This window comes from Oryctolagus cuniculus, chromosome 13 (genome assembly GCF_964237555.1).
Source record: "Oryctolagus cuniculus chromosome 13, mOryCun1.1, whole genome shotgun sequence".
NCBI classification, from domain to species: domain Eukaryota; kingdom Metazoa; phylum Chordata; class Mammalia; order Lagomorpha; family Leporidae; genus Oryctolagus; species Oryctolagus cuniculus.
The window spans coordinates 55312438-55333444 of NC_091444.1; the positions used below are offsets into that span (position 1 = coordinate 55312438).

General features: G+C 46.0%; 1 protein-coding gene across 3 annotated transcripts in view; it reads right to left on the bottom strand.

The window, feature by feature from the left end:
- The window catches only part of NID1 (nidogen 1), a 79169-nt gene that overhangs the window by 42095 nt on the left and 16067 nt on the right, over positions 1-21007 (bottom strand). For 2 of the 3 annotated variants that reach the window (XM_070055550.1, XM_070055552.1), the window contains exons 2-8: positions 18287-18586; positions 15389-15615; positions 12415-12797; positions 10147-10296; positions 5151-5402; positions 2978-3178; positions 683-928 (exon numbers count right to left, since the gene is read on the bottom strand). In XM_070055550.1, coding sequence (XP_069911651.1) covers positions 683-928; positions 2978-3178; positions 5151-5402; positions 10147-10296; positions 12415-12797; positions 15389-15615; positions 18287-18586 — 1759 coding nt within the window. The remainder of the gene's footprint in view (positions 1-682; positions 929-2977; positions 3179-5150; positions 5403-10146; positions 10297-12414; positions 12798-15388; positions 15616-18286; positions 18587-21007) is intronic. The other variant, XM_070055553.1, reaches the window with a different exon arrangement.

The following is a 21007-nucleotide window of genomic DNA, read 5'->3' on the forward strand; positions in this document are numbered from 1 at the left end:
GTCCTTCGGGAACAAATGTGCTGACCCCTGGTACCCAGAACCATAGTTGTCAAAGGAGGGAGGTCACCTACCTCCTGCTGCTATTTACAGTAAATTCAAGTTGCTGGAGAAGAGACCTGGGTACGGGGAAGGAACCAACACAGGGGAAAAGGGGAAAGACTTTCAGGCCCAGAGCCCAGTCAGGCAGGAACCCTATAAGTGCACAATGTGAAGCCCCACACTGATTCATCACAAAACTGCTCTAAATGTCGGCTCCTCCCACAGCGCCAGCCATGTGCTGTCACACACAGGCAAGAGTTTGCTTTAGGCTCCGTATTATTTAGATTTTCTCAGACCCTTAGCACACTCTTCAAGGTTGAACAGCAGAGTATTTAGAAGCCCATCCAGCAGCCTTTGGATGGAGCACTCCGCCAGGTAACTCCACAGGTGAGCACTGTGCACTTGACCCCACACAGGGTCACAAAAAGACCTTCAGTGACAAGGCCAGAGGCAAGTTGGCTTTCCCAGAATCACAGGTGACCTTTTTCTTGATCAGAAGGTATTTTAGCAGAGTTTTCTTCCATTGCCTGACAGTAGAGCCCAAAACACAGTCTTCAAAAAGCCAGATTATTTAGAATGAGTGAGCCCGGAGAGGACCACGTGCCGACACCCACACGATGCCGGAGCTGACCGACACCCTTACCTCTCACAGGCCCGATAGAGTTGCTGAGTGCATAGCGCAGGATCTGCTCCTCCTGGTTGTACAGGACAAACACGCTGTCCACCGAGAGCTGCTGGGTGCTGGCCAGGGTCGGCCGCGAGTCATCATGGACGCACTCTTGGAAGGTGATGGTCTGACGCCACTGGTAAGTGTAGGTGTGTGACGGGGCAGTGCCGTCTCGCTCGGGCTCGGTCACCGTGTACTCCCGAGTGGAGGAGGAAGTGATCACTGGTATGCGGCAGGAAGAGGGGGTGAGGCAGGGAGATAAAGATGTGAGAAGCTTATCCAGGGCATTAAAGCCACCAGTGGCAGCCCCTGCCCATGCTGCTACCAGATGACAGGGCAGAGGGAACAGCTTCACTGAGATGACTTCTCTGCCCAGACTCCCTGTCACCTAGGTTCCCACACTATCACTGGTAGTATTCAGTTCTCCTTGCTTTTCTCACCCGGGGGCTCCCCATAAGTTCCTGAGACTCCCAGAAGTAAAGAGTGAGATCTGGTGGAAAGAACACGCACTTTGAGAGAGTACACTGGACTTCACACCTCGAATCCCGCCCAAGTTGTGTAACCAGGAGTCGGTTACTAGCCTCGTTAGCCTCCGCTTCTTTTACAAACGGGTTGGGGTAACATGTGGGATTCAGTCAGGTAACAGGGGTACAACTTCTGGAATCAAGCAAGCCAATGCCAGAGTCAAGATAACCTGCCACTTACTGAGCACGTGCCCTGTGAGTGGCAGTGTGCTCACTGCTGGATGGAGGTTACCTCACAGGATCCAACACAGTGCTAACTGCGTGCCACCTGGACTCAGCAGTTCCATGGTATTTAAAATTGAGACATTAAATGGGTTTCAGCAGCCAATTTTGGGAAACCTAACTAATGCGAAGCTCAACAGAGGGAGAGAGAGACAGTCCACCCCATTCACAAGAGAGCTGCTATTTACTCATGCAACAAAACCTTCAACTTCCTATTGAAAAAAAAAAGTATCAAAGACTCTTTATCCTTCTGTGCTCTGCTGCAGTTAGCTCTGTATTAGAAGCATAAAAGCCAGAGGATAAATAAAAGATCAGTATAAGCTGCTCCTGTCCAGCTCCCACGTGCTGGCTGCCAGAAAGGCCATCTGGCTGCAGGCGGGCTGCACACTGGGGTCTGGCTGCTGGTTCCAACCCCATTCCCTGGCTCTCCTCTCTCCCAGAAGGGGAGCTTAGCCAAGCCATGAAGCCCTCATCCTTGGTACAGCCCTGCTGGGCAGCAATTCAGTTAGTAAGAGCTTTTCAAAAGGCCTTATCACCTGACTCATCACTCCTAGGATTGAGGCTTAGAATCAGGCAGAAATGTGGCCAACGTTTACAATGAGGACACTCATTTCAAATCATTATGAGAGGGGAAGGCTGGAAATAACCCAAGCTTTAGAACATAAGAGACCAGTTTCAATAAATAGCCATTCAATACAATTGTATAGATCCTGTTTTAGAAAAAAAAAAAAAGAGTTGCTATAGTCTATTTAACAAAAACTATTAAATAGTCAAATTTGATGCTAACTGAAAAGGTTAAGATATAACAAGGTGCGATGATTACAATTTTATTGAAATAAAAATTATGTACCTGACTCTACATCATATAACAGCATGTATCAGGGTTAAATGTGCTGATTTGGATATCTGTACTATGGCCACACAAGAGAATGTCCTTGTTTTTATGAATAATGCATGAAATGTTTAGGGGATGAACCCTCATGATGTCTTACTTTCAAATGACCGGCTGGAGGAGAATATATATATAGGGCAAGAATTGATGAAGAAAATGTGACAAAATGTGAATTAGTGAAGCTGAGTAGACAGCACACAGTAACCCTCTGGGCTGTCTTCAACTCTTCTGGAAGCTTGAAATTATTTGAAGCCAATACCAAATCAAGAATAAATATAGTTTGTAAAAACTACATATAGGTATGTATTGTAGTAATATTATTTTATCTTTAAATGATAGAATGTGTTGGGATGCTTGATGCAGACTGAGGTGTGTTTTTGCTCATAAAAGGCTGAAAGGAAAGACACTTAAATGCAATTAACTATTATTTCCACCCAGGTTTTACAGCTCTGAATTACACTTACTTTCTTTTTCACACTAAGTTCTCTACAACAAGCGTCTGCTATGTCTATAATTAGGGGGCAAATGATTGCAACTTGGTGAGGTCCAGTGCATTTCCCTCTAAAACCCTGGAGAGTGCTCCAGCCCTATGAGGCTGCAGTGATGCTCCCTGAGGGTGGCCCTGGGGCTCACCTGAGCTGGAGTAGTGGTAGAGCTCAGTGTAGGGCTCAATGTGCACGGAGGAGCCGAATGGGATCTGTGGCACGTGGCCCTCCAGCTCTGTGTCGATGGTCAGGTGTCCGTGCTCGTCGATGCCGCTGAACTGCTGCTTAATGACCAGCTTGCCTGGGTACCCCACGAAGGTCACCTCCGCCTGGCGCGTGAACTCGCCCCCTGGAAAACAAGATCAGCCCTGTCACTCGGCTGTGGCGTGAGCACGCCATCCTTCCGGCCCTCAGCTCACAGGGTGGTGCTGCCAAGACAGGAATATGCAGGGATCTCCTTGGAGGAGGCTTCAGTTTGGCCAATGGATCATGGGATTGCTGACACTGAGGACATCCACGTGGCCCAACTGAGCCAGGCACAGAGGAGAGGAACTGCTTCCCAGCCACAAACCAGCATCTGAGATGGGGGCTCAGGGGTCATGTGGGAAACAGCAGGGGACCCGGGCTGGACTGGAGCTTTGCTAGATCCTGGCTGAGTGATCTTGAATAAATTGCTGAACCCCTCTGAGCCTCTGTTTGCTGGTGATTAAAAAGGGACACCATCAATCTTGTGGAAATTAGAGACAAAGTATGCTGAAATGTGATGGAGTGCTCCACAGACACAGTGCAGTGATAATTATCAAAAATAGGTAAGTCCTGGTCAGAATGGACAAGTTGCTCAGGGCAAACCAACACCATTTCCAGAAACCACCGTAGGAGCCCATGTGTTTTGTGGGTTCAGGAACTTCCCTCAGTCTGGATGACACAGCAGTCACAGACACACAAGAAAAAATACAAATATCCCCCCTCCACCACCTTTCCATCTTCTCTCTCCCACAATGGTATACTCCCTTTACAGCAGGGGCTGGCAAACTATGGTCCCAGGACTAATCCTGGCCAACTGCCTGTTTCAGTATTCCCCCTCAATTTAAAGGATCCTTTAAATTTTTCAGTTTTTAAAAGAAAATCCAAAGAATTTTGTTTTGTGACATGTAAAAATCCTACAAAATTTAAATGTCAGTGTTCATTAATAAAGTTTTATCAGAACACAGCCACATTTGTTCATATACATAGGATCTATGGTGGCTTTCTCTGGACTAGGACAGGGTTGAGTGGTTGTAACAGAGATCATGTGGCCTAAAATATTTAGACAAAGCTTAAAATATTTACTGTCTGGCCCTGCTTAGAGTCACCCAAGTCCCATGCAGACAGCCAGCTGGGACCGCAGGTCCTGGGGGAATTTAGAAGGATCAGCGTCATTCACCAAGATTTGCTGTTGCAGGGCCTGTGTGAAGGCTTCCTCTCCCTGGGACCTGCTGAAGCCGATGCACGTTACCAAGCGTCACCAAGAGAAGTTAGGCCACAGTCAAGGCAACAGCAGTGTGCAAAGCCCTGCAGGGAAGAAGCTGGGCTGTGAGTGGGCCTGCAGCAAAGGAAAGAGCATCCTGCTCACCTGAGAGTGCGGATAGGGCTATAACACTCAGAACACACACACCCGAGGAATAGGGAGAGAAAACACGGGGCCCTAAATGAGTGATTCCTACAGGCAGATTCGGCCTCTTTCAAATATGTTTTCACAGATGCAAGATGCAGGCTTCTCCACTCCAGCTGTTCCCAGGAATGGCTCCTAGCAAGTACAAGGGGCCTGGCCCAGGCACAGCCAAGGGAATGCCCCCCATGGGACCTGCCCACATGTCTCTGGAAGACTGAGTTTTCCTTGACAGGGCACCGTCCCTAAGAAACTCCCGGGCAATGCCAAGTCCCTAAGACTCTAGTTCCCTTCCCTGAGCAGGTGCTGAGGATGCCATGTGTCCATCTCAGAGGTGTTTAGAACAGGAGGCAGGCTGCAGAAAGGGAATGAGGGAGCTGTAAGCCCTACGCGCTGGGCTGTGAGGGAGAATGAGCTGAAGTGATTTGATTTGCTGGATTCTTCTAAATCTCAACTGTGAAATCACTTCGTGATCCAAAACACGATTTCAGGCAGCCTCAGTTTGTGTATGTCAATGACACATCAGTGTGAATTGTACCTGCTCATATTTCCATTCTGTCTCTCTAGACAATAAGGATGCACTGGTAATTCTTTTGCAGACAAGCGATTGCTTCCTTTTATTCTCAGGCCCCTCCCTTCCCCCAGTGTGATTTTAATGTTGGATATAAATTACCAGTGATGCTGAACCCATTCTTGAATCCGTCCTGCTCCACGGCAAACATCCATCCAATGATGCCTCCGATCGGGGCCAGAGGGAGCAGAGAGTACCCCACGGTCTCGGGAATGGTGCTGATGGCTGTGTAGGAGCGCCCGTGGTTCATCACCACGTAAGAGTGCAGGTCGGTGTTCTCAAAGACCACGGGCACCTGGCTGGTCCCCACGAAGATCCTCCCTTTCACCTTCCCGTTGACTCGCTGAGGGGAGCCTGAGGCACAAACGAAAGCAGGCAGGGATCACTTTCAAAGAAGTGTGACACGTCTGGTAGGACCTGGACCCACACATGGAGAGAGAGAGCCAAGCCGGAGTAGCTGTGCTTCCTGAGAGTTCTCGTGATCCGTGTTCACGAGCCTTGGAAAGCCCAGCACTCCTACTCTTCCACGTGCCTGGTAACAGGCGGCATGAAAGCTGGCTCCACTGGAACTTGAGGGCCATGCGAGAAGTGAGGAGTAGAGCACGTCACCAGGGATCTAGAATGCCAGTGACTGTGGAATCGGTCACTGCTAAGGATAAAGGGGACAGAAGCACGCATCTTGTTCAACAGCAGGGCTGACTGGATGGTCCTGATCATGACAGACACACCTCGTGCTCTACAAAGCTCTCCCTCCAGGGCTGGGATTGATGGGCTGAGTCCCAAAACCACGTCTTGTGCAAGCCAGGACAGACTGGGAGGACATCACAGGTCACAGGCAGGCCTCTGTCACTGACTGTTCTGCTTAGACAGCTGGGAACGATGTAACTGGACCTAGTATGGCAACTCTAAAAGCTTTCTTAAGGACCAGGCATGTTGTGGTGCAGCAGGCTAAGCCTCCATTTGAGACCTGCATCCCATACTGGAGTGCCTGTTCGGGCCCTGGCTACCCTGGTTCCAATCCAGAATCCTGCTAATGTGCACCCCTGCAGGCGGCGATGATAGCTTGAGAGCTTGGGTCCATGCCCGTGGGAGACCTGGAGGCAGTTCTGGGTTTCTGGCTTTCATTTGGCCCGTACCCAGCTGCTGTTGTCTTGCAGGGAGTAAAACAGCAGATCAAAGATCTGTTTCTCTCTTCCTTTCAAATAAACTGAAAATAAATAAATAAAAACTTTTAAAAAGCTTTCTCAATAAACTGACACATAGCATATCTATACAGGATTCATGCTTAAAAATTACACTCATAATGTTGGCATGTACCTGGGGAAAACTGCTTACCACAATAACACAAGGCAATATGGTGAATAGTCCTTTTCTGTCACATGCATCTCTATAATGTTTACTTATAATTTAATATACTGATTATTGTCTAATCAGGAGAAAATAAGACCTAGAGAAATTAAGTTGATCTTGTTATATGACCCAACCATTCTAATTCCAAGGAATACACCCAAGAGAATGGAACACATAAAGCCACACAAAACCTTGTACATGTATGTTCTTAGCAGCATTATTCATAATAACTAAAGAGGGAATTAACCCACATACTCATCAACTGATGAATGGATAAACAAAATATGGGATATCTATCCATAGGGAAATTATTCCATTAGAAGAAAGAATGAAATACTGACACATGCTAAAACATGGATTGTGGGGAGCAACTGAGACTAGACTAAATTACTGGAACTGGGATTAATTCTATGCATCTGCTCTCCCACAATATGGTGCTGAGAGAGAGAGAGAGAGAGAGCAAACAACCTCTACACAGCTGCCTCATCAGTTTGATAAGCTGCAGGAGCTGATCCTGCTCCTGATTGGAGGAGAGCAGTGTGCTCGGCGTGTGGGTAGCAGAGTTGGGATTGGTGGAAGAGGACTATAAAGGAGGAGAGAGACAACATGCACCGGGAAACATCTGAAGGAACACCTGAGCAGCCCCCAAGAGAGCCGGCCGGCGGTGTGCCGCTACTCTGCGGAAGCGAGGAAAGTGGCAGGGGGTGCCACCCCTCCACGGAGGTGGAGGGGCCGGCAGCTAACCCGGGGTGGCGTCATTCCTCCATGAATGAGGGAACGGCAGCTAACCCAGGAAGAGCCAAGCAGATAAAGGAACAGCGCAGGGTCCTGTGTCATTCCTCCGTGAATGGGGGAGCGACAATGGATAAATTCTGAAACCAATATACCAAGTGAAAGAAACCAGATGCACAAGGTTACATGTGGCAGGATTCCATTTACATGAAATGTCTAGAACAGGAAAAGAGGTAGTGCCAGAGAGTAGATGAGAAGTTGATAGGGGCTGGGGAATTTGAGGGAATGAAGAGTGACTGTGAATGAGCACAATGCTTCCTTTGGGGTGATGAAATGAAATTCATGAATTTGAGATTTGGAGGTGGTAGTTACGTAACCTGATGAATATATCAAAACCCACCTAACTGTATACTTCAAAAAGTCACGACACTGGTTAAGATGCCACCTCCCATATCGGAGACTGACTCTGGCTTTTGACTACTGCTTCCTGATAAATTGTGATGGTTCAAGCAATGGGTTCCTGCCACCCACGGGGGAGACTTGGATTAAGTTCCCAGCTCTTGGCTTCAGTCTGGCTCAGCCCTAACCATTGTGGGCATTTTGTGTAAATGTACAGTTCTTTCTCTCTGTCTCTCAAATAAATTTTTTAAAAAAAAATTAAGGTAGGGCCAGTGCCGCAGCTCACTAGGCAAATCAGCCGCCTTGCGGCACCGGCACACCAGGTTCTAGTCCCGGTCTGGGCGCCGGATTCTGTCCCAGTTGCCCCTCTTCCAGGCCAGCTCTCTGCTGTGGCCAGGGACTGCAGTGGAGGATGGCCCAAGTGCTTGGGCCCTGCACCCCATGGGAGACCAGGAGAAGCACCTGGATACTGCCATCAGATCAGCATGGTACGCCGGCTGCAGTGCGCCGGCTGCAGCAGCCATTGGGGGGTGAACCAACAGCAAAAAGGAAGACCTTTCTCTCTGTCTCTCTCTCACTGTCCACTCTGTCAAAAAAAAAAAAAAATTAAAGTGAATTACATCTCAAAAAAGCGAAAGGCAAAGAAAGCAGTAAAACAAAGGTCACCTTGGATTGTTTAGGTTTGCTGTAGAATTTAATTCTGTTGATGATCATGTATCTTATTTATCTTCCTAGATTACAAATATGCTAGCAGCATAATTTTCATACCCAGCTCCCTCACTTATTCTTGAAAGTCTCCCTCACTTAGTAAGTTCTTGGAAAATTTTAATGAATAACCCTAGACAGATGGGCTTGCACCTGAGGGTCACTCAGGTCTTGCTGACCTTTTGCCGTCTTCCAGAAATTTAGCCCTGTTTATGGGGCTGCTGACAGGCCAGGATACATTCAACCCAGAGACCTTGTGTGCACATTGTGTCATTACACTTGGGAATGCTGTGAAGTTAGCAAGTTAATAGCACAAATATGCATCCTGGGAACCATTGCAGAAACAAACAGGAACACCAAGTTTGGGAAACCAAACAAAAATTTTCCACCAAACCTTGAACTAGGAAAAAAAATTTTAAATATCAAGAATCCAACAAATATTTAAACCACAGAACAATTAAAGGGTATAGATACAATGCCAAATATGTGGTTGAACAGTTTGTTGCAGCCGAGCTAACCGCCAAACACAAACTGTTCAGCTTTTGAGCTCTTTTATTTGGCGTGCAAAGAGGTAATAGGTTGCTCCTTGAGAAGAAGATTTCGCTGTGGATTCTGGAAGGTTTGCACAGGGTGGGAGAAGTAGAGAAAGCCAAGCCTCAAACAAAGATGCAAAGGCACACTGTTCCCATGGGTGATGTGGTTTGGAACAGAAAACACTTTAAACATGTTGAAAACATCCCCCCAGATATAAGAAGCATGTTAAATTTTTTTTTCATTACAAAAGGAAGTATTAAAAAATACTCACTTTATCTGATTGTAACCTAGAAGGAAACAAGTTTTTGTTTTTAGCAAATTAAAATGATGATGACTTAACTATAGCTCTGGTAGGGGAAATCTCAAAATCAGGAAACATTCCTCCAATGGAGTTTTATTCAGTTACATTTTGCAAAGCAATGGAAGTTCCCCCATTAAACACACAGGAAAAGTGACTTGTGATGCATCAGACAACTTTTCTGCATATGAAGGGGCAAATGTCCAATATAGTGGGGTTTGGGGTTTTTCATTTGTTTTTTCTTCTGGTATGTGGTTCTGACCTCCCACAGGAAGCTGTAACCAAGGCCCTGTATACTTGTACAGAAAGGATTCTTCTGACCTGCTGAGAACATGAAATCTGGTGTTTCACAATTATCTATCTGTTTTTATTTGGAAGGCAGAAGGGGAGAGAAGGGGAGGAAGAGGGAGAGGGTAGGGGGAGGGGGAGGAAGAGGAAGGGAAGGAGGGGGAGAGAGGTGGAGAGGGAGGGAGAGGTAAGGAGAGGGAGAGAGGGCGAGAGGGGGAGAGAGGAGGCGAGAGGGGGAGAGGGGAGAGAGTGAGAGACTGAGTTAGCTTCCATCCAGTGCCTGGCTCTTTCGAATGCTTGTAGCAGCTTAGATCAAGCCAGGCTGAAGATGGAGTTGGGAACACCATCTGGGTCTCCCATGTGGGTGGCAGGAACCCAAGTACTTGAGACATCACCTGCTGTCTCCTTGGGGTTTATTTTAGCAGGAAGCTGGAATCAATGGAGGCAGGACTTGAACCCAGGCCCTCCGAGATGGGAGGCAGGTATACCCAGGAGCATCTTAACCACTAGGCCAAAAGCCCACCTAGGATGTGGTCCTTTTGAGGGCAGAGTTTAAAACTAATGTCAGTGTCCAGCCGAATCCATCTTGGAGTTAGCTTCACAACGGGTCTGGTATGGTCTACCACATCCATCCTCCAATTTCAGGGGCCCAAGGAAAGAGAAACACAAGGGGAGACTGGTATACACCTGACCCACAGCCTTCTGGGATGGGAACCAGAGGATGGAACATCTCTGTCTCTCTCTACATCGATGGCTCCACGTCTACAGATCGAACATACACAAGAAAATTACCTTCTGCAACACACTGCTTGCCATTCCCCGTGTAGCCAGCAACACAGCTGCAGCAGAAGCCGGTGGCGTAGTCTCTGCACTCAGCGTGCACCGAGCACTGGTGTCTGTTGTGGGCACACGTCTGGCGGGAGTCTGTGTTGTAGCTGAAAACTGTTACCGAAACACAATGACATACCTGTGAGCACTCTGGTGGCTCTGGGCCAGCTGGCTTCCTCACCTGGGTGCCCTTGAGCTCTGCAGGAAGTCGCCTCAGCTAGGCAAGCCAAGGACCCAGAATCACCACAGTCTACTGCATGGAACCACTTAGCTGCTAATGGGGCTCCATTACTCAAGCCACAGAGGCAAACAGGTCTACAGGGAGTTGAGAAATCACAAGGAAGAACTATTAAAAACTGCTGCAATCCAGTGACCTTGGTGAGTGTCTGCCAACAACAGTCTTAAGGTGATGTTCCTGTTATATAGTCAGAAAGTCCAGCTTCCTGCATTGGGGAAGGGGGGAAGGCAGGACCTTAAAGTGTATTTTAAATGATTTCTTTGGTGATAAAACATAAAATCTGCCATTTTAACAACCTGACACTTTATCAAATGCCTCCTCTTTTCCCCAAGGCAAGCTTTTATATTCAACAAAGAGCATGTCTCCCTATTTTAAGTTTCCCTCTCAGGTTCACTTACTAAAACCATAAAATGCTCATGAGATTTAATAATCCAGAGCAAACTAATCTGGGATGAAGCAGAAAAGCATAAGTGGAGTGGATTTGAGAGAGAAGAGTGATCCCATGTGTAACCTGGCTATGGAAAGTGAAGAGACAAGTGCACTTCAGGCCCAGGTAGATGCTATTAGCCTTGCACACACAGAAAGGAACTCCCAGTGTGCATTAAGAGGCCTGTGGAGCTGGGAACACTTGGAACCAAGTACATGTGACACTACTGATTGCATAAGCCCCAGCAGTGGGCCCAGCCCTCAGGGGGTCTACTGTGGCCCATGGATCTGTGAGTGACTATTCAACTAACACTGGCGACAGAAGACCCAGCTTTCCAATAAACACAGTGAATAACTGGGACAAAGGGAGAGAAGAACGTTTGTCTTTGACATATTTGGGCTCAAATCTAGGCTTTTCTCAGTTTCAACAATACCACCATTAAGGTGTTAGGGCTAGATACGATCTATTTAACTGTGGATAGCTTCACAGATGAGAATTTCGGTGATCTCTATGGAAGGGTGGGAACGGGATAAAACTCAAAACTCAGCATCTGCAAGTAAACACATCCAACACATCTGGGGGAGATCACTCTGAAACCCATGGCAGAATGCTGACAGACACCAGCATCATCCCAGGATACAGGGTGCGTGATGTAAACCTTGCCCCTGTCCTGCCACCAAACGGTGAGTTCTCAGAAGTGAGCGAGCATGCCACACAGGAAAGCACCGCATCTTGTCCCTTGGATACTCAATAAGAATAAGCACCTATGACTACTGCTGAGACGGAACACAGAGAAAAAAAGTGAGTGAGTAATGTGGAGTGGACTGGGGTCTTGTGATTAACTTCCCAGGAAAAGCAATAGAGTCATGGTTAACCTAGTTAAAAATCTGCACCATCCCATTAACATGACTCTTATGGAATTATACGTCAACTTAAAGAGGAAAAAAATAATGAACACACTTTAGCTTGAACATCTCTTCTAAGACCAATTAAAGCATGCTAGGTTTCAAACAATATGATATGCCGTTCCCTGTTAGAAGAGATCTTTAAGAAAAAGGGAACTGCTTATTTTCTATTTTTGAGACTTTGCAAACAAACTCTGAAACAGAGCTGGGCCTGGGAGGAATAATAATCAACCATTCTAATTCCAAAACCAAGAGGAAATAAATGTCAAAGATAAGCCGTATAAAAAGCCAAAAGAATTTCTAAAGTGTTGTTTCAGGTGGGTGAATGCATTGCTGATCTCAGAAGTCTGGAATAAGAAAATCTGACTTCCAGAATAATTCTAAATCATGATCCTCTTCAAAGCAGACAGAATGGAAAAACAAGGAAACTGGGAAGAGGACACACATTAACAGTCTCCATAACCACAGGTCTCCTCCCACACGGTCACTGGGTTTGTCTGAAGTCATCGACTGACACACAAATCTCTAGCTATGGGAGATCAGCCTCCACTTCCCAAGTTCTCATCCTTACAAGCCACCATACAATGCATCCAGCTGCCACCCCTCCAGCTCCTGTCTGAAAGCCCAGTACCCAAGAACCTTACCGACACCAATGGCCTTACCAACTCCTGTTTCCTCGACTTCATCCACGTCTATGACCTGCGGGTGCTGCTGGGGAAACTTCTCCACTGGCAGCTGGAAAGACCTGGTTCTCTCCGTGGGGGATCCAGGGGATCTCTCGGTAGCCATGTGGCGTGGGGAGAGGACACTGGGCACACTGTATGTGTCAGTGTCACCCCTTCTCGGAGTCCCATAAGGGAAGGATTGGGTGCTAGCATCCGCCAGGCCCAGATGTGCTGTCACTAGGTCATAGTCTTCATCTTCCTCATCGTACTCTGCTCCATCGCTGGGTTCAAGATTCACATCTGCAGGTACCACGCCATTGGCTGTGGCTGGGCTCCCAATCTCAAACACCCAGACACCCTTCTGCCCAGAGTTGCTGCTCCTAGGGGGAAAGACAGACCTTTCTTTGCAAACAGGCCAGCAGCCACAGCCTCCATTAACCAAGATAAAGTCAGCTCTAGGGATCCTTGCCGATCTGAAAGCCATCACCTGCTTCCACCTGTAGCAGGAGCTGGAGGGTGGGAAAGCAGAAGCTGGCCCAGGGCTATTTGAAGCAGTGTCCAGATGGGCACATCACTAGCAAAGGTTCACCTGAAGCCACTCCAGTGTCACCATCAGGACTTAAAATGCAACTTACACTAATCACTGGTTATGTGCCCTACTTGGTGAGCTGAGGCAGCTCGTGGGACTAAGGGTGGCTATGGAACTGAAGTCATTCATTTCCTCCACTATTCTCTTTCCATGATATGGTGTGATATAACAGAAAATACATTGATCTTTGTCCCTGGATCCTGACAAAAGGACTCCTTAAACCCTTGGAATCTGCAAAGTGATAAGAGTGGTTTCTGTATACTAATAAGTTGGCTGGTGGCTGGAAGCCCCTAGACAGCTTCAAGATAGAGGCTGGTGGACACAGAGACCAAGTCAGGATTAGAAAGTTGCTAGGTTCAATGCCTCCACCCCCCACCTCGAAGGAGGACAGAGGGCTGCATGGAGATTGAGGTAATCACCAATGGCCAATGATTTAATCAGCCATGCCTAAGTAACGAGGCCACCATAAAACACCCTAAATGGCAAGGTCTGCAGAATTGCTAGGATGGTGAACACATGGAGGTGCTAAGAGGGTTGTGTCTTCAGGAGCTGATGTGGAAGCTCCACCCTCCCTTCCCCCATACCTTGCCCTAGGCATCCTGTCATTGGCTGTTCCCAAGTTTCATCCTTTATCATAGACTGGCAATAGTATGTGGTGTACTTTCCTGGGTTCTGTGAGCTGTATTAGTAAATTATCCAATAGGAGGACTGGTCATGGAAACCTCTGGTTTGTACCTGGTTAGTCAGAAGTACTCTAACTGCAGAGCTTGCAACTGGCAACTGAAGTGGAGACAGTCTTGTGGGACTTCATCTGTGGGGTTTGTACCAACTCCAAGAAGTCAGTGCCAGGCTTCATCTGTGGGGTTTGTACCAACTCCAGGAAGTCAGTGCCAGAACTGACTGAGCAGTTCGCCACCCAGCTGACTTTGAGAGAATGGGCGAATTTGTTGGTGTGGGCATAAAAGCCCACATGCTTGGTGTAGGAAGTGCTGCGAGTGACCAGTGTACATGGTTTATTGGAAATCTCAACTCCTTGGGCTGTGGAATCTTGGTAGGTCTCAGTTTACCTTATTGTGATTAAATAGTGTGGTGAAAAGCAAATTATGAAGCCAAAAACTTTTAACTGTAAAATAGAATAACCCTCTTCTCTACTTCTTGCTCCACCATTTTTACTGTTCTTATGGATATGTGAGAGAAGTATTGCTGTATAACTGGAAGTTATATAGAATGATCAGGTTACTCAGTGGGAGATGTTGAGCCAAAACCTCGAGTGGGCTAGGAGATGAGAAGTCAAGAAATTCCTGAAAAACAGGATTTCTAGTCAATCTGTCTTTCGAGAACTCATTGAAAGGTAATGGGATATGGGAACTTGCACCAGTTCATCAGAGCAAACTATTAAATTTTTAGGATATTTGAAAGCCAGTTATTAAACATAGTCATGGCAAAAATTTAAATTATATTTTAAAGGTGAGACATAACTTAAAATTCACCATGTCCTAATTATTTTACTAGTATCCATGTTCTTGAAGTGAAGTCCATTTTATCTTTATAGTGGGATTACATACACTGGGGCTTTTTTTTCTCTACTTTTCATTTAGTGACAAGATATAAGCTGCTTAAAATTGGCCATAGTAGGAGAATTTACACCTCAGAAATAGGTAAATGCTATAAATCAGGGCTCCATAAAAGCAGTCATTAAGCAATTATCAGCACATTAATACATAAATGACAGAGGAACATCAGGCCAGGTTTGAGGATATGAAATTGGGAGGTCAGGCTGAATTCCTTGTTTTGTAAAAACAGAGAGGAAAGATTTTAATTTAAAAAACCTAGTCTTGGCTTTTCTCCTTTTGATAAATTTTACAAAATAGGCTGTGAACACTGTTTTATTGAACACAGGTCAACATTATAAAGATGTCTCCCTTAGTCAATGCAGGGTGAAAATGGTTTTCTCAGCCTTGGGTTCATAGCAAGAGACAGAGTTTAATAAAGAAATATATATAAAATTCATTATATGTATATATAAAGGTTATTTTATATATATGTGTGTGAGTATGTGTGTGTGTGTGTGTGTATATATATATATAGAGAGAGAGAGAGAGAGAGAGAGAGAGACAGACAGACAGACACCGGTACAAACTGTTTTAAATGAGGATATCTAAGAAATAGAATACCTTTTTATTCTAAGAGTATATTCCCTTAAACACATCAGAAAAACAGTACCTCACATTATATAAACTATATGCAAAATTAAAATCCACAGGAACACTTAAGTCATGATCTATAATGTCCATTATATTACCTTTGATAAGACAATAAAGAATAATAGTATTATTAAGGGGAGAATCTACTGAAAAAAAAAAAAAAACAAAGAGAGCATACTTGGCCAAATTTTCAATTGATTCTCTGTCATTAGCAAATACGTTGAATGCTCCGTCGCTCTTCCATATAAATCCCACTAAACCTTGACTGAATGCAACAATTGCAGGAACTTGGTTCTCATCCTTCTTGGAGAACGCTGTAGAGAACTGCAGGCCATCTTCAGGATAAAGGAAAATGGCATAGGAGCTGGAATCGGAGGAGGCCAGAACAGCCTGGAACGTGTTTCTCTGTGAAGATGAGTTACAAGTCAGTTACTAATGAAAATATCTGCAGATTTTAAGCTGTGCTACACACCAGACTACCTACTAAAAGTACCATAGAGACACAACAATAGTCTCACCCTATTCTAAAAGTAGTATTTTTTCAGCAAGGCCCACATGTTTGAGGACAGCTCCATTGAAATATCTCTAAGGCTATGTCAACATGAAATTTCCTGATTAATGAATGAAAATCCTCTGTAAAACTGTAACTCTATGAATAACTGAAATAATACAGATGGTTCCTCCCAAGGGTGGAGAAACTTTTTGTTGCCCAGAGCCATGTGGATATTTACAGCATCATTCACGGGTTATACAAAGTTAGCAACTTAAAAATTAGCTGCTGGACACTTACTGAACTTCTTGCAGTTGCCTTGACAAGGCCAGAGCAAATGCTTCTATGAGCCTTACATGGCCCACCAGCTGGTCACTCCCCACTTTGCTAGATGGTGCCCAAGTCTCATAAAACTTGGAAAATTCTTACCTATAGAATTTGTTTCCATGGCCATTCAACACATTTACTATGAAGCAAATATTTACTGAGCACAACCACAGTTAAGTAGAAAAAACATGACTTCTAGGAGGAAACAGACCTAAATCCACACCTTCGCTCTGCTCATTATTGGTTGTGTGACCTTGGGCATTTTACTGAGCTCTCTACTCCTCAGTTTTTGCCTCTATAAAATAGAGATAAAACTACCTACTTCCTAGAAATGTCAGGAAGCCTATGAGAAGTAACATGTGAAGGGCCAGGCACCAAGAAGGATCCTTTAAATGGCACTAGCTTTACTAGGCAGCATGCATTGCCCCGAGTTCTGCAGATATGAAGAATAAAGACACATGGCCCCTGCATTGGGGGACCTACAGTCAGGGACGGAAGACTGACACGTAATCAGGACTATAGAGTGCACAACGTGGGGATAGAGTCTGCAGCAGAGCTGTGTGCAAAGTGCTATAGGAGCCTCAGCAGCAAGTGTCTGACTCTGGCTGGAATGGGAGAGGGGGAGGCTAAGGTTGGTCCAGCCCTCATTGAAAGGCTGAGTATGAAGGAACAAACAGGAGTTTGCCACTTGTAAGGGTCAGAGGGACAACTTCCCGAGCAAAATGGATGGCAAGTACAAGACACTGCGGCTAAAAACAAAGAGGCACCCACAGGGAATTGCAAATAATTCTATATGCTGTTGAAAAAAAGCAGAAGTGGAATCTTTACTTAATATATACTAAATTGATCTTCTGTATATAAAGATAATTGAAAATGGATCTTGATGTGAATGGAATGGGAGAGGGAGCGAGAGATGGGAGGGTTGCTTGTGGGAGGGAAGTTATGGGTGGGGGGAGAAAGCCACTGTAATCCAAAAGCTGTACTTTGGAAATTTATATTTATTAAATAAAAGTTAAAAAAAGAATTAAAAAATACAGAAGTGGAACACACAAATCCCCCCCCTCCATACACACAAGGGCTCAGTACCAAGGGGTTGGACATTCATTACCAAAAAGCTTGTTCAAGAAATTTGAGATTTTAAGCAGTTTTCCAAGTACAGCACTCAGCCAGATAATAGTGGGCAAAACAAAACGTGTGACACTGGTCATCATAGACCTTCTTGAAGTGTGTTCTGTGGGATGGGACATGTCCTGCACCTAGGGTCAGGGGGAGGTTTTAGCATTTGCCAGACTAATATGGCCAAGGGGGACTTTTCCCTAGGGACTATCTCGTAGGACTGTGTTCTGTGATACACACTTTGGGGAGCTACCAGCCTGGAGCATCCTTCATTCATGTGCAGTGTTTTGGGATCCTTCAAATTTCTCTATACTCTGTACGCTGAAAAAATTCATGCTGGAGAAAAACTGTCTTCCCAAGGAAAGATTGAGGCTGGTCTAGTGATGGCATCCTGACCTACCCAAATACAATCATACACCCACCACTGGACAAGGATACTTTTTAGTAAATGCCTCAGGTGACTGTGTCACTGTGCAAACATCACAGAATACACTTACACAAATCAACAGCCACAATGGCACCAGGGACTTAGATTCCCAGGGAGAGCACTGTACCTGTGGTCTGTTGTTGACTGAAACACTGCTATATGGTATATGATGGCACTCCTTTCTTCAAGGGCAAGTCCAACATCTACAGCCTGGTCTCTCAAGCCTTTGCTGATTACAGTATCCCAAAGACGCTCACACCTGGGTTATGTTAATACATAATGCAAATCTGTTCTTGTCTCTGTAACTAGACCTGAGGCCTTATCTTTATTTCTCCACTCACTTGGGATTACTTTTTTTTTAACCTATCATTTGATATTAATAATTTCTCTATTTAATTAGAGACTATCTTTCTAGTATCTTCCATCTCAAGTGAGGACAGTCAAGAGATGCCCTTTATTAACCCTATTTTGACCTATTAACTCTATTCATACAGAATTGGTTTTCTTTCTGATCATCACTGAAGCAGATTTCTACAGCCTTGCCAAAATGCTTTTAGAAGTTTTAGACCTGCGATAGCCAGCCTGCTAGATTCTGCTTTGGGTCTCATGTGTTTATCAGTAACACAGGCATAATGTGCATAAGAATACTTCAAACCAAAAGAACAAAGAGCACAATGTGTCAGACGACTGGAGCTCGTACCTGGGCAGGTGCTTACCTTGCCTTCTTGGATAGGGTCCTGGTTAGGCCCTTGGTAAGCAGCCACAGATTCCCAAGTGACAACCACCACGCTGCTGGGTTGGAACGAGACCTCTGGGAACCCTCTCTGGACACATTCTGCTGCCAGCTGCATGATGGAGGGAGATAAGTCTTCTCGATAATAAACCTTCCCGAGGCCATCGGTTGTGTCCAAGTCCGCCAGGAAAGGTGCGACCGCGCCGAAGCTCGGTGGGAAGAGCCCGGGATGGGATTCCTTGGCCGGGGGTTCGCTCATGGCAATGATGCCATTTGTGGTGACCTGTACAAAACCAAGTATGGTTAGAAGCAAGGCAGAAAGGACTTCTTCCCCAGACGGACCGAGCACCCACTTGCAGGGTGCTGCCACAGATGCCCGCAATATGGGAAATACAGCAGAATCAGAGAACAGCAAGAGCCTACGTTGCAAATCCAGCTTTTGTTTTCTATGCAAGAGGGGCTGGTTGAAGGAGCACGGGCAAGACCTGCAGGGCAGCCTGATTCTGCCACATGCCAGTCGCTGGACCTCAAGTGAGTGTCTTGGGATTCACCTCTCAGGTTTCCTCGCGTGCGCCCTCCTAACCTCAAGTAAGGAGATGGGAACAAGAGTGCTTCATTTACTGCATGCATTATTGAAGCATAAGTCAGTCTAACAGCCTGAATTCATTTACTCTCTAAGTGGAATAAATTGTAACTCCATACCAGGACTGTGTTAAGTGCTTAGGGCACAAAAATAGGTAGGATCCAGTTCTTACCTTCAAGGAACCCACAATCCAGATGAGGAAAAGGGCTAACAAGGATGATGATAAAACAAAGCATCAAGAAATAAATCTGGGCTGGCGCTGTGGCTCAGCTGGTGAAGCATCCATCTGTGATCTGGGGTCTCATATGGGTGCCCCTTAAATTCCCTGCTACTCCACTTCCAATCCAGCTCCTTGCTAATGAACCTGGAAAAGCAGCAGAGGATGGCCCAGGTACTTGGGCCTCTGCACCCACATGGGTGACCTGGATGGAGTTCCAGGCTCCTGGCTTCAGCCTGGCCATTGCGACCATTTGAGGGAATGAACCAGAGGATGGATGACCTCTCTGTCTGTTTCTCTCTTGCTCTCTCTCTCTGGTTCTGCCCTTCAAATAAATGGCAAGATTTATTTATCTTTCAAATAAAGATAAATATATCTAAAAATAAAGACATATAAATGGGGCACTATAGTCTCACTAATTGTTTTGGATAGTTTAATGTGTTAGAATAATAGTTAATGTTCATTAACTATTTACCATGTTCCAGATGTCTTACTAAGATGAGGCTGCTGCCTGCAGTGGCGCCATCCCATATGGGCTCTGGTTCAAATCCCAGCTGCTCTATTTCTGGTCCAGCTTTATGCTATGGCCTGGGACAGTAGTGGAGGATGGACCAAGTGCTTGGGCCCCTGCACCCCCATGGCAGGCCCATTAGAGGCTCTTGGCTCCTGGTTTTGGAGTGGCCCAGCTCTGGCCATTGCAGCCATTTGGGGAGTGGACCAGTGGAGGAAAGACCTCTCTCTCTCTCTCTCTCTCCCTGCCTCTGCCTCTCTGTAACTCTGTCCCTCAAATAAATAAATAAATATTTTAAAAAATAGATTTAACCCTCAGAAGTACCGTATGGGACTAGGGACTACCAATATACCTATTTTCTGATAGAGGGAATTAGGTTAATCAGTCAATCTGCCCAAACTCACTTAGTAAAAAGTGGTGACACTGGATTTGAACCCAGGGAGCTTGGCCCCAAAGTTGGCTCTCTTCCTACTTGGACAACCTTCTGGAAATCAGTAATAACTGCCTACTAAAAGGTGCCATTACTCTTACTCAGTGAAAACCCACACTTCTTTGGGAAAATGAGCCACTGAGGGAGGGTGGCAAATAGCCCCATGGCGCAGGGGACCCTGGGCCTGCTTTGAGTTTGTGCCAATGAGTGACGCTTGACATGCATCCCCTTTCTTGTTACTGTGCAATCCATTGACAACACAGAATTCCAACCCAATGATCCTTAGACTTAGAGAATCTGAAGTATAAGAAAAAAATATGTCCCAATGAAATGGGAGCAATTTGGCAAATGGTGCCTGATACTGTCCTTTAAAAGGCTGCAGCCTGGAAACATAAGGATCTAAAACAGTGACTCTCCATTGAGTTGTCCTGGAATTGATTAAAATGTCTGTGGGTTTTCCAGCCCAATTATTGTACCCCTCCCCCTCCTGCAGCCTCATCCCTTCAGTCACTTCACACCTCATTACCCGAGGACAGGGCAGGGGACCCTCTGGTGTCTGCTCAAGAGAACCTGGCAAAAAGGTTCAAGGAAGTAGAGCCTTTTGGTGTGCAGGTAGAGAAAGCAAAGAGGGCTTTGGGAGTCACAGGTGTATTTAACAAAACCTCTTTTGCCCCAACTTCATGGGCTGTTAACTGTTGAGGTGACAGATTTTCCCTCATCACCTGGCACCAGCAAGACTTCTCTGGAATGCATCGACAGGCTGCAGAGAAGGGAGGGAGGCCAGGAGCTTCACCCAGCTGGTCTCTCCATGCCAAACATCTCCCAGCACAAACATCCCAACTGGGCTGGCGTGTGGGAGCGTGGGAACGGCTCACTTTCTCAAGCCACCGGAGTTGGCAGTGAGCAGCTGCTAGTGGGAAGCAATCACACGGAGGCCACAGACGACTGGGTCTCAAAAAGCCG